The sequence below is a fragment of the Ostrinia furnacalis genome, unplaced genomic scaffold (genome assembly GCF_004193835.3).
Source record: "Ostrinia furnacalis isolate ACB-3 unplaced genomic scaffold, ASM419383v2 OfSCF6654, whole genome shotgun sequence".
Taxonomy (NCBI): domain Eukaryota; kingdom Metazoa; phylum Arthropoda; class Insecta; order Lepidoptera; family Crambidae; genus Ostrinia; species Ostrinia furnacalis.
Genome location: NW_021136893.1, coordinates 178,209 through 193,845, shown reverse-complemented (window position 1 = coordinate 193,845; position 15,637 = coordinate 178,209). Strand labels below are relative to the sequence as shown.

The 15,637-nt window shown below is 34.7% G+C and overlaps 1 protein-coding gene across 1 annotated transcript in view; it reads left to right on the top strand.

The window, feature by feature from the left end:
• The first annotated feature begins 361 nt into the window (after positions 1-361).
• Positions 362-15,637, top strand: part of ush (Zinc finger protein ush) — a 123,682-nt gene continuing 108,406 nt past the window's right edge. The window contains exon 1 of the mRNA XM_028318069.1: positions 362-561. Coding sequence (XP_028173870.1) covers positions 471-561 — 91 coding nt within the window. The 5' untranslated portion in view covers positions 362-470. The remainder of the gene's footprint in view (positions 562-15,637) is intronic.

Below are 15,637 nucleotides of genomic sequence, written 5' to 3'. Positions count from 1 at the left end.
TGATAATTAGGTCAAATTTGATGACTAATCGAAATCTTATTACGACTACCTTTTCAATCACTATCAGACATTTCAAATTAGAACTTAGAAATCTTGGATCTTCTAATTTCAATCTAGCCAGACGTGCCTCCATCTGACGTTCCAACACGAAGCGTCCTATCAAAAATCGCCCAGCCACGTTTATGGCAGCAACTTTTTTATTTGACATTTTATACAAGTTTATTCAAACAACGATAGGATCGCAGACGTTATCTCTCAATGCAACGTTACCGCGCGCTCCGTTGTGATACCATCTCGGCCATTGCTAGTTCAGTATGATAAGCCGCTGTGTGTGTGTGCGCGCGTCGCTGTGTGCGAGGGGAGCGCGCGCCCGACCGCCAGTCACTCACTTTGCGCGGCAAAAGTATGACGGCTGACCGACCACGCGGTTAAAAATGTCAATTAAAATACAACAGTGAAAAAAACCTGTGATGTTATTGTGGCTGAGGTACCTGAAACAACTGGAGCTGGCCTGCGCCGCCCAGACGCCGCCAGACGGCGCTGGGCTCGCCAAAACAATGTGTAAGTGTTGTTTACATCGGCTGTTATCTATTTATGTGTGTTATTCGCGTTTAATTGTTATGGGCAAGGTTCGAGTGCTATAATGTGTAAAAATAACATGAAATTCAAGCGAAAAACAGTGAAAATGCAGCAATATTATTTATATGCTATGCCATTAAATTCGTTGAAAAACAGTTGACGGCTACTGACACTTATGAAAGTTGACTTTTAATCGATTCATTATTTGATTAAACGAAAGTGCTTATTAACTGAATTCGGCTGTAAATAAACTGTAAACACTCATTTTTGACAACGAACACACATGTAGAGTCCTACAAACATTTTCGTTGATTTAATTTTATGTATGTATGAAGTAGAGGTGTTTTGAACATTATAGAGTAAGATTTTAATTGCTTATAAGGGCATAATTGGGTGTAATAATAGAGCTGAAATAGATTATATTTGTAAGCCTTTCAAAAACCCTTTACTTTGACAACTTTGTGAAATATTTTGAGCGCTTGTTTTTATTACGATGCAGTCTAAACAAAATACCTCAATATCATTCAACTTACCTATTATCTAAGTAAACTATTTTTTTTACTCCATTCTTCATTCGTTAACGTTGTTTATTATGATAAAAATGTCGTTAAGTTATTTCTTTATCTTGTTTGAAATGTGATTGCGCCAGCAGCTAGGGGAAGCACTGGTTTCTTATTATAAGTAACTACAAACTTATTATTATTTATATTTGTCGATTTTGATGGCAAAACATATTGTACCATAACAGTGGAGAGTAGAAACCAAAGTAGATTTAAGTTAAGGATCATCTTTAACTAAAAAACTGCGTAAACATGATAAAGGTTTGCCTTAATACTCGTGCTAAGATAAATTACTCTATCATTGTTACATAAAGATACGTTTTAGGATTATTATTAACTCTACTACTAACATAATGAGCACATACATTCAATCGTAGAGATTCCTATTATTGACTTCATCTAAGATTTTTTATATTTTATACTGAGACACACTCGCGAGAAGTGTCGGGGTATTGTATTAAGCTGATTTTTTCAATAAAAGAAATGGCGACCTTCGATAAACTACGACAGCTGAAGTCTTAAAGGCGTTTGAAAAAGGTTTTAATGCTTAAAAAAAAAACAAAAAAAATACTCTCAAGAAACTCATTTGAACCTGTAATCTCATATGCGATGAAAGAACTCTACAAAGACAGTAACATTTCTCAGCGACGTCTAATTTTAGTCGTACCACATATTAGCATAACTCATGTCTAGCGCACATTTGTGTTCCCCAGATTATGTTCCTGCGATCACGAGCGCCGATTGTAATCAGATATACTGACGTAAGATAAAAGATTTAAGGAGATACGTCAGAATGAACGAGTCGAAATTCCGCCCGTGTGTGGCGCGCACGCTGTTTTGACAGCCGCTGTCAGTGTCAAATGTGTCAAAGTCGTGGCACGCGAGCGAACGGTAGAAGCGTGCAAGCAGTTTTTAACCAACAATTCGCCGTAACTGGTTCTTTAAAAAAATGTTTCAATACTTGCTAGCTACTTTTCAAAGTAACCGAAATAGGTCACTCTGTTTGTATCGAGAGGCTTATACCATCTTAAATCATTTAAATAAATGAAAAACATGGAATTAGGCTAAATAGTACATCTTACTTTAACTTTAACAAACTTTAAAAATCTGTCAAACTCATACAAAAAACACCGGTTATTTTTATAGTTACGGTTAAAGTAAGTTGATGAAAATGTTTACATCAAAGACTAAGAAGAAGAATATTCCACAATGCAGGTGTGTTGATGACTAACGCCCGTATTCTCAAACGATGCTTGCTTAAGTGAAGCAGCAAATCGAGCGCACAGCGTTGAATAGAGCTCTGTGATTCGTTCGTGTGTCACCCTGTGCGTCCACGCGCACTGTGAAACCTCATAGTAAATGTTTGTGAATACGGGCGTTAATCTTAAAACAAGTACGCTTCTATGCTTTTCGTTCGCTATTGCTGCAAGCTCGTGCGTGTAAGCTTCATCTTTTGTTTTAACTGAACTCTTTATGCCAAAGACTTAAGAGCTATTTTCGAATAGTTACTTACTAATGGGAAGTCTAAGTAGACGTTTTTCTATTTGGAATGCTTATGAATATTTTAATTGAGGTCTAAAAAGATGTTTATCAGCCAATCCTTCGGTTTGCGAAGTGAAATTTTATTCTTGAGATCATACGTTTTGATTAATTAGTTAGTTAACAAAAGCGGTAGCAAACCTTGAGGAATATTCAAGTTTAATTTGATATTATCTTTCGAATAAATGTGCAGTAAACTCAAGCGCGGTAAATCATACTTTTTAACTTACTGTGACTAAAGAAACACACACGACTTACTTAGATATAGTTTTCCTTATAATTATTTTGATAAACATCTAAAGTGGTCATCTACATTACTGTTGACCTCCCTTCTTATCTAAGTGCTTAAATTATTTCTAACGCGTGTTAAAAGGAACGAAAAGGAAAACGTATAAAAAGGATTTTATCACTGTCACACTAAAAACACTACAAAACAAAAGATTTCTAAAATAATGCTTTAAAACTTAGAACTGGCACTCTTTTGATCAAAAGAAAAATATAAAAAAAACTATGAAACAAAGATTTCGAAAATTATGTTAGGCTTTAGAACTGGCACTCAACAATTTTGATCAAAATAAAAATAAAAAGCTATAAAACAAAGATTTCGAAAATTATGTTTGGCTTTAGAACTGGCACTCAACAATTTTGATCAAAAGAAAAATACATTTCAAATTTCGAAAACAGTGTGACGTGTCTGTGCGCAGCCGACCGGCTCCCGATGCGATAGGGGGCGCTATCAGCAGCACAGATTTCACATTCACTATCAGATGGATGCCTTCGCGCATGTGTGCGTGTTGGGGTGACTGACAAGGTTCCATTGTGGGAGCGACGAAACACCATGAGAAAGAGACGGATATACCCGAATAGACAGGTGTAGGTAGGGTTGCCAGATGGAAACTTACCAAATCCGGGACAATTCTACTAGGACAACGGTGTCGGGTCTTGGCCATAGTAAAAATATCTTGGTTTCTATTATTTTCAAATGATTTTATTTGTACCTATTTTAAAAGAAAAATGCCATTTATTTTCAAATACATACTTTTATTAAATAAATAAATAAATGCCAGCCGTGTCATTTGTTATTACTTATTAGTTTATTTTGACACAAAACTATTAGGTTTTCGGAAATCCGGGACAGTAAGGTCTAATTACTGGACACGGGACAAGACGCAAAATTCCGGGACAATCCCGGATTTCCCGGTCATCTGGCAACCCTAGGTGTAGGCTGCATTTTGAAAGCAGACCAGTGATAAAACCACAGATTCATCAAGAATGCCATTTGCCAGATATTTTGGCCTCTTAACAGATGGTCATATGATCTAGGAAGAGTAATTCAAATTATTTTCTAAACATTTCAGTGGTTTAACAGTCATGTTTTTACTGGAATCATTTTATTTTCTGAATTTTTTCATGTTGTTAAACCTTTTGATATAGATTTTTTTATGAATTAGTAGAGTCAGTCCAAATTGAATAAAGTTTTAGCAATTAAGCAAGATATACGTAAGATTTTGTGAAAAGAAAACTTGGGAAAACACCTAATGACGATGCACATAATAGAAAACATGACCAAAATGAAAAATGATGTTAGACAATAGCTTTCAAAGTGACATTTAGGTGGAGACTTCGTTATACATATTTTATCCGACTCACTGTGCGATAGCGAGGGGGTCGGTTATCAGATCATGGTGCTTCGCGCATGCGTGTATGGCGCACAGTTTGGGGAAGGCCTCTATGAAGACAAAAGGCCCATTATTATTCTTAAAACAAAAAGTTCAAGGCACATCTAAAACTTGGTAGTTTTGTTAAAACTGCTTCGTACTAGCTAGCAACAGGAAAGAAGTGCTGAAGAGGAAAAATAACTCTAATTAGAAAAAGCAGGAAGAACTTTTTGATTTGATAAAGCTTTTAATATTTTGAAATAAAAAGATTGAACTGAAAATAATATTATGTTAAATTAAAATTATGGAGAGTAAGTTTTTATTAAATTTTGCCCATAACAATGTGCGTTGAAATTATTTCATGAAAATACTAACCATTTATGAAGTGTAACACTTATTTATTATATTTCTAAGTACAATTTCAATAATAACTACATACTTGCAAGAAAGCAAAGTAATGATACTTTTTATATTCACAAGTTCTAAATTAGACAATTTCTTACACCAATGAAAAAGAGTGCTTATACATACAGGGTGTCCCAAAAAGTAGTGTCAAGCCGAAGCCCAGAGGTAGAGCATCACTAGGGCTACCCAAATCACGGCGACTTTTGATAGTTTTCGAGTTATGATTTTTTTACAACATACAGGATTTTAGTTTACATTCGTGTTATGGATGTAAATACTTCTGAATCAGCTAGGCCTAGTATTCATCTAATAATAATTNATAGTATATGTTCAATTCAACGAACCGTATGACGCTGAGCTATTTCGAGCTACGACTTTGTGTGTTTGGATAGTCAATAAATGTTTTTAAAGGCATACAAATCTAGTTACAATCTGAACTGTTAGGCTGAGTTCCACCAACTTACTTTAACCGTAACTATAACAATAACCGGAGCATATTTTTGATGTTTGTCAATGAAGTTAAAGTGAGATGGTGCAACTCAGCCTTAGAAGGTTGACAGCCATTTAACTGTCAATCTGGCAGATGATACTCATGATGTTATAGATGACCCAAGCTGAACTGTCCCACCGAACTCAATGACAGGGGGGCGCTACTAACGTTCAACTATATGGTTTCCAACATGGCAAAAATCGGAACCTGCGATCCGGTATTGACGGTGGCGCCCTACTGTCAATGTCATGCATAGGACAGTTCAGTATTTTGGAACTATAATCAATTGATCTACTTTTTATTAGCTGTCAAAACATGCCATTCCCTATTATGTATTTTGAATAATTATGACGTCACTTGTGCTTTAATGCATCAGTAATTTTAAAGTAAATATGGATGACAGCTCATCTTAAGTACTATACACTATTGCATAGGTACAGTCAGCGTCAAATAGTTCGTGACACCCAAAGTAGCCAAAAAGTTCAAACACGTCTTTGTTACAACTGGAAATAAGTTGTGTTGTCATCTTTTTGGCCACTTTGGATGTCACGAATTATTTGACGCTGAGTGTACTTATAAGTTGGCTTCCTATTTCACCATATTTTTGACTATGTCTAAAGTATACCCATATATTTTTGCAAAATAGCACAATATTGTGATTAACATAAGATTCACAGTTCTTAGCTTAGATTGTCGTCTGTAACTACTTATTTATCGTTACGTTATCAGAAAAGGCATTTCTGATATTAGGTATTAATTGATTATTATTATCTTATATGTGTCATTCTAATAAAGTTCTGTAAGATCGTATAATTCCTTTTTTTATTATTAATATTAAAGGCATTGTGAATTAATATTTTTTGCATATTTAATGGAAAATGTATTCCATTTTTAATTATAATAAGTAAAAAACATTTTGTTTAATTAAATAATAATATGCAATAACTATCGTGTAAAATTCGTTTCAGGAAATGCAATAAAACTGTGAATCCATTACAAATAGTTTATACTTTATATATATCGATGGGTGCCTGGAATAAAGCCGCAATAGCCATAGCAGCAGTTTTCCGATTAAGTCATTTTCGTAATCTGGGGGTCCCAATACACCTTGTGATTTTTTTTCAGAATTTTATCTTTGAAACTGGCTGATTTACCAAAAGCACTATGGATATTGAATCGTTATTCCCATTCACAATTTAAAATTTGTTGACCGGAATAATCGTGCCATATACAATGTTAAAACTTTTATTTAAATCTTCTACAAGCAAACGGCTATTACTGTATCCTTCAGATCAGCGCCCGAGGCTGCAATACACTATTGCTGTTTGATTAATTGCACACTTTTTACCGGAATAAAACCACAATGGACTCTTACGGAACCGACTTTCAATGTATGAAGCGGCAATATGTATTTCTACCTTTTTAGGGTTCCGTAGCCAAAATGGCAAAAACGGAACCCTTATAGTTTCGTCATGTCCGTCTGTCCGTCTGTCCGTCTGTCCGTCTGTCCGTCTGTCCGTCTGTCCGTCTGTCCATACTTTTTACGACTTTGAGAGCTGATATCTCAAAAACCGTTCACTTTAAGAAAAATGTTTTTTAGAAAACTTTATATCATTTTAAAAGACCTTTCCATTGATACCCCACACGGGTATGTACATCGAAAAAAAAATTTTCATCCCTCAGTTACATGTATGGGGGGCCCCACCCCCAATTCTTTTTTTTACTATTTAGTGTCATAATTTTGTAGCGGTTCATACAACACATATTCCCATCAAATTTCATCACTGTAGTACTTATAGTTTCCGAGTAAATCGGCTGTGACAGACGGACAGACGGACAGACGGACAGACGGACAGACGGACAGACGGACAGACGGACATGACGAAACTATAAGGGTTCCGTTTTTGCCATTTTGGCTACGGAACCCTAAAAATCAGGCATGCAACTTGACTATTCGCGCCATAGTGACCAAAAAAGTGCCTAAGCACAGAAATTTAAAACAATCATAACTCGATATTATAGACTCGGGGGTGATTCGATAGCCCTAGTGATGTTCTACCTCGCTTCGATTTGATACTACTTTTTGGGACAACCTGTATAAAATAATATTCTTTATTATTATCGAGTTTCCACGTAGGTACATACATTTTTTATCCCCAGTAAGACCTTATCAGTAGGCAAGTCGGGAGGCGTGTTATTTCCTCCCGATAAAAAACTGCACTGATAAGGCATTTTAATTAGCAAATACCTACTCCCTGATAAGAATTAAGTTTGATCTCGGAACTGAAATACCTCCAGATGGGTTTTTCCATTGTTTTAGCAATTAATGCAAATAAATAAATTTAATGATAAGGGTCAACCGTTTCATTATAAATATATCAGAAATATAGGCATTGTAACGATAAGGTGTTTCAAAAACCTAATTGTAATATAAAATGTTACTTTTAAAACGATGACAATAGTCCTTAAAACTGCCAATGTCTAGAAATTCTTTAGCAATTTTATAAACAACTAAAAATCTCCTGAAATAAATTGAACTGCCCGAGTTTATAGAACTTAAATCAAGGTAATAAGGCCCAAAATATACTTTATTACCATTTTCTTGTAAAAGAGTACATTTTCTAAAACTTTTGCACACGGATTTCAAAAGATGCATAGACACAAAACTGACTTAGAAACGATATAAGTACTAATTTGAAACAGTACAATTAAGGCGGACTTACCGCTAGGAAGTGATTTCTCTCAACACTAAAAGAATAACCTACGAAGGAATAAAACACTGTGGGAAGAAGGAAGGAAAGAAAAAACTATTTTATTTGGCACTATACATAAACTTCTATTTTGCAATAAAAGTGACGCCGCGACGTATAAATAGACATATTAATCTGATGGACTGTAGACTCTACCAACAATATTCTATTCAAAATATTCCAAAATAATAACCCCCCCAAAAGCCCACGGGGCTTATCTAAAACAATTTCTATTGTCTTATTAAGCGGTTTTTTCCCAAAATAGTGTTATCGCCCGAATCAGGAGTCGAACCTTATCGTTTATCCAATCTCGCTATCAGGGATCTCGGTCGCGCCGACCCCGACGGGAGGTTTTTGTAGCCACAACACAACGTTACGTTTTTAATCCTTTTTGATCAAAATTATGGTTAGATTGTTGATTAATGGTAAGTAAAAAGTTGATTTTGAGGTAACGAGGTTGGTACGTCAACAATGTGGTCAAATATTATTGGTATTAAATTAGTTTAGACCTAGGTCTTGCTGGTTTTTATGCTAAGTATTAGTACTAGTTTAAAAAAGTTTTTTTTTGTATGGTTTAGCCATAAACTGATCTGTAACACCTACTACCAACTATGGTGACTATTTAGTTTTAACCTACCCTAAAAGTTATGATGACGGATAAAATTACCCAACTTCAACAAAAAGAGGAGGTTCTCAATCAGGTAGTTTTAAGTTTACATATGACTACATTACAAAAACAACCATAGATAACTCCACATAAACATTTGCTTCTGTGGGATTTGAATTTGCAACAGCTAGGTAACGTACCTATTTGTGTAAACAAACCATCAAGTCATCCGACCTCATAGTCAACGAAATCAAATTACATTTCGGTGAAAAGTCTGTCAAATAGACAAAAGACATTCTATACTTTTAACAAGTTGTAAAAGCTTTGCCATATTACGCAAAAGCTTCCCAAAGCTCGCGATTCTAAAAAAAAGAAACGCAAAACAAAACACCGGTTTCAAAATATAATTTAGTATTCTGTTTGCTCTAAATCTGTATCCATTACAGTATATTATACAAGTCCTATTCAACTTTATCTTTTATCGATTAGTGGACTCGCCCGATAGCACGATCGATAAATTCAAGTGCAATTTTCTTTAGGCCTTTTTTAAACTGGTAGCCCTTTTACTGTAAATGTTGACTATCCGAAATACTTTTACAGATCAGAAGATGACTTTTTTTTTCTTTAAATAGGTATAACTAAATTTTTACTCAAATAGCGTATGTAGAGTCAGTGTTCCAAGTCACATTTTCACTTATGTTGGAAAGTAAAGGACTCTACAATTCTTAACTGGTCAGTTATGCTTATTAAATAAATTAATTTCTGCTTAGATGATTATTGAGAATCTGTAGAAAATTGATCTTTTCGTCATAAAGTTAGTTAGCTCTAGGTAATCTGTCTACTTCCAGTTTTATTATTTTGTACTAATAACTAAAATGTTCTTACATTTACGTTATCTGAATCTATAGAGTTGTTAGTTTGAATCATTTTATTAAACTTTTTTTTCTTCAAAAATGGCGAGTATTAGAGATATTAATTAAAATCTTGTCAGTAATTAAGACAACAGGGGTTTTTTAGAGTAATTAGTAATTAAGACAGACGTTCTGTTGTCTAGTTTTAGTTATTATCTTGCTGTGTACTTGCATCGAATAAATACTTTTCTTTCTTTCTTTCTTTTTGCATAAAATCGATAAAATGCGTCGATAAAAATGTATGGTGGCGCGCATCTTAGTCATCCCTAGGCCTACAGAAATGAAAGTAGTATTTCTCGCACCCTAATCGTGCGTTTCCGCCATATTTCGGATGCGGCCGAGTGGGCCGGGCGACTCACGCGCAGCTAATTGATTCCGCGCGGGGCGGGGCTGCCGAAAGGTCGCGGGTTCGAAGCCTGGCTGTGACGTTGACGAGATTGAACGTGTGAAGATTTTTAGATAAATCTCTAGTTTGGTTGTCTAGGATAATTATACTTTGTTTAACTGATTTTATTTATAAGAACTTGCTTCAATGTTCATTGATATTTCTGCAAATCTTATGTTAAAACACACCATTTTCATTCAGAACATTATTTTTCACTTTTTTAACAAGAGATTACACAAGATCTAATATGTGTACCTATTTTATTTTATTTTTCTTTATTCAGAAAACAACAGCTCTTTATAATATAATATGATTGAAAAAAATAAGTAACTGTTTCTTACTCTACCTCTACTCGATTGTGTCATATTTGCAACAATAGTTTTATCACTTGGTAAGGAAAAGTCTTACAATGTTTTAACATTGTTACATTGATGAAACTAACTCAAACTGTAACACACAGTAACGTCTCTAGCGGTCGCTCAGAAACGAATTTAACGGGTTAAGAATTCGCGTCAACTTGAGGCATTTTATCAAGTTAAAAATCATCTACTCACATTTCAGTATCTTCAAAAACATCTGGAACCTTTGTAGCGAAAAAGGCAGGTGTAGAATTATTTGTTTCATTTTCAATATAATTATTTGATAAATGAAAGGATTATAAACACGAAACTGCGACTACGAGCAAGTTCAAACTAGATAATTACAGGCGAGAAAATATTAATATCTGCGATCGCATAGATCAGTGTCGGCAATATAAATCGCCGCGCGTGCGCAAGGCAACAGATAACCGGGCTTTATTCATAAGCCTTCTTATGGTTGCTGTTGTATGGAATGCCAATGTATGAAGAGAGTTAGAAAAAATATAAAGATAATTAAAAAATAATCAAAACACTAAGTTTTTTTTGCGAAATTGACAATAATTTTGAATTGAGTAGTTTACTGTTTTTGGGAGAGATAGGTATAACATACGTAATCTAGATAATACACGACCAAAAAGTTCAAAGTTTTGTGCAAATTGAAAAGATGAACACTACCGCATACCTACCTTAGTACTTACTTAATGGATGGTGTTACTTCGATAGTGAGTGTAGTGGAAGTTTATAAATGAAAAGAGTGGACTGTATGAAATTAATTATCTATTCGGTATAAATTTACAATGTTATCGAGACCGTTTTGTGCAAAGTCGTTGAAGAGAGTGCGTCAGGATCGTCTTCTTCGATGTTCGCTCGCGAACCGAACATTGCTCGTTCGTTCGCCGAACGCTCGCCGCTCCCTCCGGTCACGCCGCCCGCGGGCAATGTCCGTGAGTAGACAGATGGCCTACCCGTTAAAGGTTGCAATGTAGGCTGTTCAATCCATCGCTTTTCATCATGTTACTAACTCTACAAGTCTACACCATAGTTTTGCCATTTCGCTACGTCACATGGGCGAAAGGTGAAAATTTATTTACAAAGTAGGTATTATACATATACAATAGTTCTTGTAGTATTAAAACAATGAAGCCACATATTTTTGATTTTAGAGTAAGTTTTTGGAGTTATTAGAGTTTTTTAGGAAACAAATATTACCTATGACACTCACCAAATAACGTTCTACGTCCGCTAAAAAGACCGAGTGGGGGGTGCATGGGCGAGGGGGGGTGGGAGGTTCGTTATCGCCGAGCGCCCCGATCGCTGAGATTCGCCCGCGCGATCGTACGAGCGATTGCGATCGCAGCCGAGATACGCGCTTCCAGAATATGCCTGTAGTGATGGGAACGACGCGAAAAATGAAATCGATTCATGCGTATTGAATAGAATCGAATGAAATAAATCGGGTGATTATGGCGATTTGTAGTAGTAACAGATTAAAGCATGCTTGTTAGTCTTGTTACGTTTAGTAAAGAATGACGGTTTAACTTTCCCCCGGGACAAACTTGACCTTCATTGGTTGGGTTTTTATGGCGGTCAAGCTGTAGATCCTGGCTACACAGGAATTGCAGTGGTGGGATCGAGAGGTGGGAATAGTAAAGATGTTTTGACGGATTTCTCAACACAAAGTGCTGGGTGAGCAAGAAGCTCTAGGTGTTATAGCAGAAACAATTTACAATTTTAACTTCACTAAACATTGTGAACAATCACTCACATACTCTACATATCGCAGTTACGATTCTCATCGTAAGCAAAGGTATCCCTTTGCTTTGGTCAGACTTATTTAATTTTATTGTTTCTTTATAAATAAAATAGATGGTCAAACTATGTAATTAGTTACGATGTCGATGGTATAATAATCATAATATATAACCCAACAAAAATATACCTACGATAAACTTATCGTATATATCTTTTTATCCACCAAGACATCACTATCGCCTCTATCTTTTCAGAATCGTTTTCGCCCAATCGCTAGAGAGATCTCTCTCTAATGACTTTTATGGTGCTTCCCTACGATTTATGTTTAGTATCAAAATCGTGGTACTTGCCAACTTAACGCATGAGATATTCCAAGATAGCGTTTTAAAATATTTATAATTCAATTTCTTTTGTGTAACGCCTATAATTAAGATAGCACTTAACCTATTATATAAGCATGTATAATATTGTCTAAAATGGTGTATGTCTTGTTGGTGTTAATAAATAAATAAATAAATAAATAAACAAATTAAGTTGTATGAAAATTTTGACAGGTTTTTTTATTATTAATTGGTTTTATCGTGTAAATTAAGTTTAAGTTTTAAGGATCTTTTCGTATTTTTTTCTTCTGACAAGTTTTTTCATCTATCCATTTGAGTTATCACATTAAGGGCTGATTTTTCAATAGTCGGATAACTTTTAACTGAAGTAGTATTAAGCTTACATTGAAAGTTTCAGTATTAAATGTCAAAATGACAAAGTTTATTCTTCAGGTAAACGATATCTGACGACCGAAAAATCAGCCCTAACTTAACTATAAATCATACATCTACTATCTTTTTTAATTATTTAATCACTGTTTGAGTTCTTCTAAAACATCATTTTCATTGAAGGTCTAGAATCTAAAATACCTTCCGTAAAATGAAATGAAAATTAACTTCCACCAGACTTAAAAATGGAAGGTCTAATCGCAAAAGTACATAAGTTAGTTTTTATCAAAACGCGCATGCGGGAGCTATCGCTATGCGATACGGCTGCCCGTATGTGGCGGAAGATACGGTGTTTGTGAACTTTGCTTATATTGATATTCAATCTATCTAGGCAGAAAATAATATACTACTGGGTACCCCAGTCTAACCTTCCAGTATTGCCTTCGTCATCTGATGATGATTTGGCTCCACGTTTTTTAAAGCAGACAATTTGACCGCAATCGCACCTGGTGTTAAGTGAGATGCAGTCTAGGATAATACATATTTGCATAACTATTGCTTGTATGACTATTTTGAAATTATTGAAACAGTGACTTCTTAGCTTTGCGATTGAACTGTTTTTAAGGCAGTCAATTTGACCGCAATCGCACCTGGTGTTAAGTGAGATGCAGTCTAGGGTAGTACATATTTGCATATAACTATTGCTTGCTTAAATATGACTATTTTGAAATTAATGAAACACTGACTTATAGCCTTGCGATTGAACTGTGAAAAAAACCTAATTTGCTACAGAAAAATCGACTGTTTCAAACTCTATCATTCTTCTTCAATTAAATTCAAAATTTAGAATAGGACATTAAAAATAAAGTGTAATGCCAGATTGTGAATTCATAATGCTTTAAAAAAGCCAACGAGTCCTTGCTGTCGTCTGTACTCTGTATTAGTAGTACAGTCAGCAAATTAATAAATATTAATATCTAACATATTCGCAAAAACTTTGTCGCGTTGCTTCTCAAAACTGACACCTGAACCGTCCCATTAAGGTCGCGAATGGCGTGCACCTGCATACATGTGTCGCCGCGCGTCCCGACTTGCATCGTTTATCTCCGCCGTATCGGCCACGTGACGTAGGAAGCGCCCTCGCCTATCGCATCCGGGCGCCGGTAGGGCTGCCAAAAACATACAAATATTACCGGTTTTTAACTTGCTAGGTTTTTGTAGCTGCAATTGGGTTTGAAGTATATGTTAAACGTTATAATGATTGCTACCGAAAAAACTGCTTTCACTACCTTCACTCTTACGCAAAAGAATAAGTAGTAGAGGTATGTAATAGAAGTAAACTATTACCTATTTTTAGTTTAGGCCTGTGCTATTTATAAACTTAATCTTGATATTGATATTATACTAATTACAAGCCTGAATCAATTAGTGAGTGAAGATTTTGTATTTGTCTAGTACAGGTCTTACAAAAGCTTTTCCTTTGGAATTTACGGTGAAAGCACACAGTACACTAAAGCTTACTTTGATACTAATCGAATATTGAGATTATACCGGTATGCTTACCGGTAAAAACAGCAATGTATCGGTATACCTTTTATCTAACAGCACCTCGTGCCAACCCTGACTATGTTTGAGTTTCATTAAAAGAAAATAGATTTTACTGCACCAACTTAAGCGTCAGATTGGTCTGAACAGGTAAATTAGGGTTTTAATTAACTCATAATCTGATACTCGGGGGATGTTATTAGTAGTGGTTGATAAATGTTGATTTTACGTTTTATTAAAATAATAATCTTGCGTCTTGTTCCTTTAGCCTGCTTTGTAATTAATGTACTAAGTAATATTATTTTCTTAGTAAGTAATACAATATGAAAGCTTTAAAAAAAGAATAAATATTTTTTTACAACAAAAAATAAAAAGGTTATCCAACAACCACAAGGTAAATTTTTCATGAAAATTAATTTTAATTTCTTACCACGTAACAGAAGTTTTTTTGTCAAATTACTTACTTATTAGCTTTATCATGATGTATTCTTTAAAATAATATGTAAAGAATAAAAAGATAATGCCGCCTTTACAGTTATTTCATCTCATTAGTTAATTCCGATAAATAAATTAACAATAAAGTAGTTTTTACAAAACTTTTTAGACTGAGAAAAAGTACCACACGATAACCCCATTTCGATTATGGCGGTATCTCTCAACTTAATCATAGTTCTGTGAAACTTATCAGTAGTTTTTGTTACTTAGTTAATTTATTAATTAAAGGACATGGCGGCATTTCTTTGATGGTGGATATTACAACCGCGGCTATACTTTTTGCAATTTTTAATTGGTTATTTGGAAAACCAATAAAAAGTGGTTATCTAGTTTTAAATTACATTACTTTGAATACAGTTTTACTAATTTCTGTCTCGGGTATGTACGTATGTAGGTACTGGTACTCTTTTAATGTGTTAAATTTTGCTAGTTGTAGAGTACGATCCGTCTTAGTAAATATGAAAACTTTAAAATATTTCTTTTTTAGAAAATGTTACCTAATCGTTTACATATTTCAGATAAAATGTAATAAAGTTTTCTTTGGATTTCACTAAAATTTTTGGGTTATTTTTAAAAATAAATCTAATATTTTACATATTTTTTGAAACTTGTATGTACGATGTATCCAGTCATAAAACGTTTAAGGTTACATAAAAAATATAAATTAAGTTAATTAATTTAATTAAAGAACACTGGTGTGTTATCACGCCGCATCGCGGAAGTTGCGCGTTATCGCGCGCAGCATGTATTGTGTGGGACCGCTGCCGTTTGGAGGTGTTTTTGTGAATTTTGCACTTAGGCGGTTTTGCTTAATAGGCCTTCAATTGCAGCCCTTACTCGGGCTGTTAGGCTTTTCTTCTTTAACCTGACTATCTTACCTTAAAGAAAATTG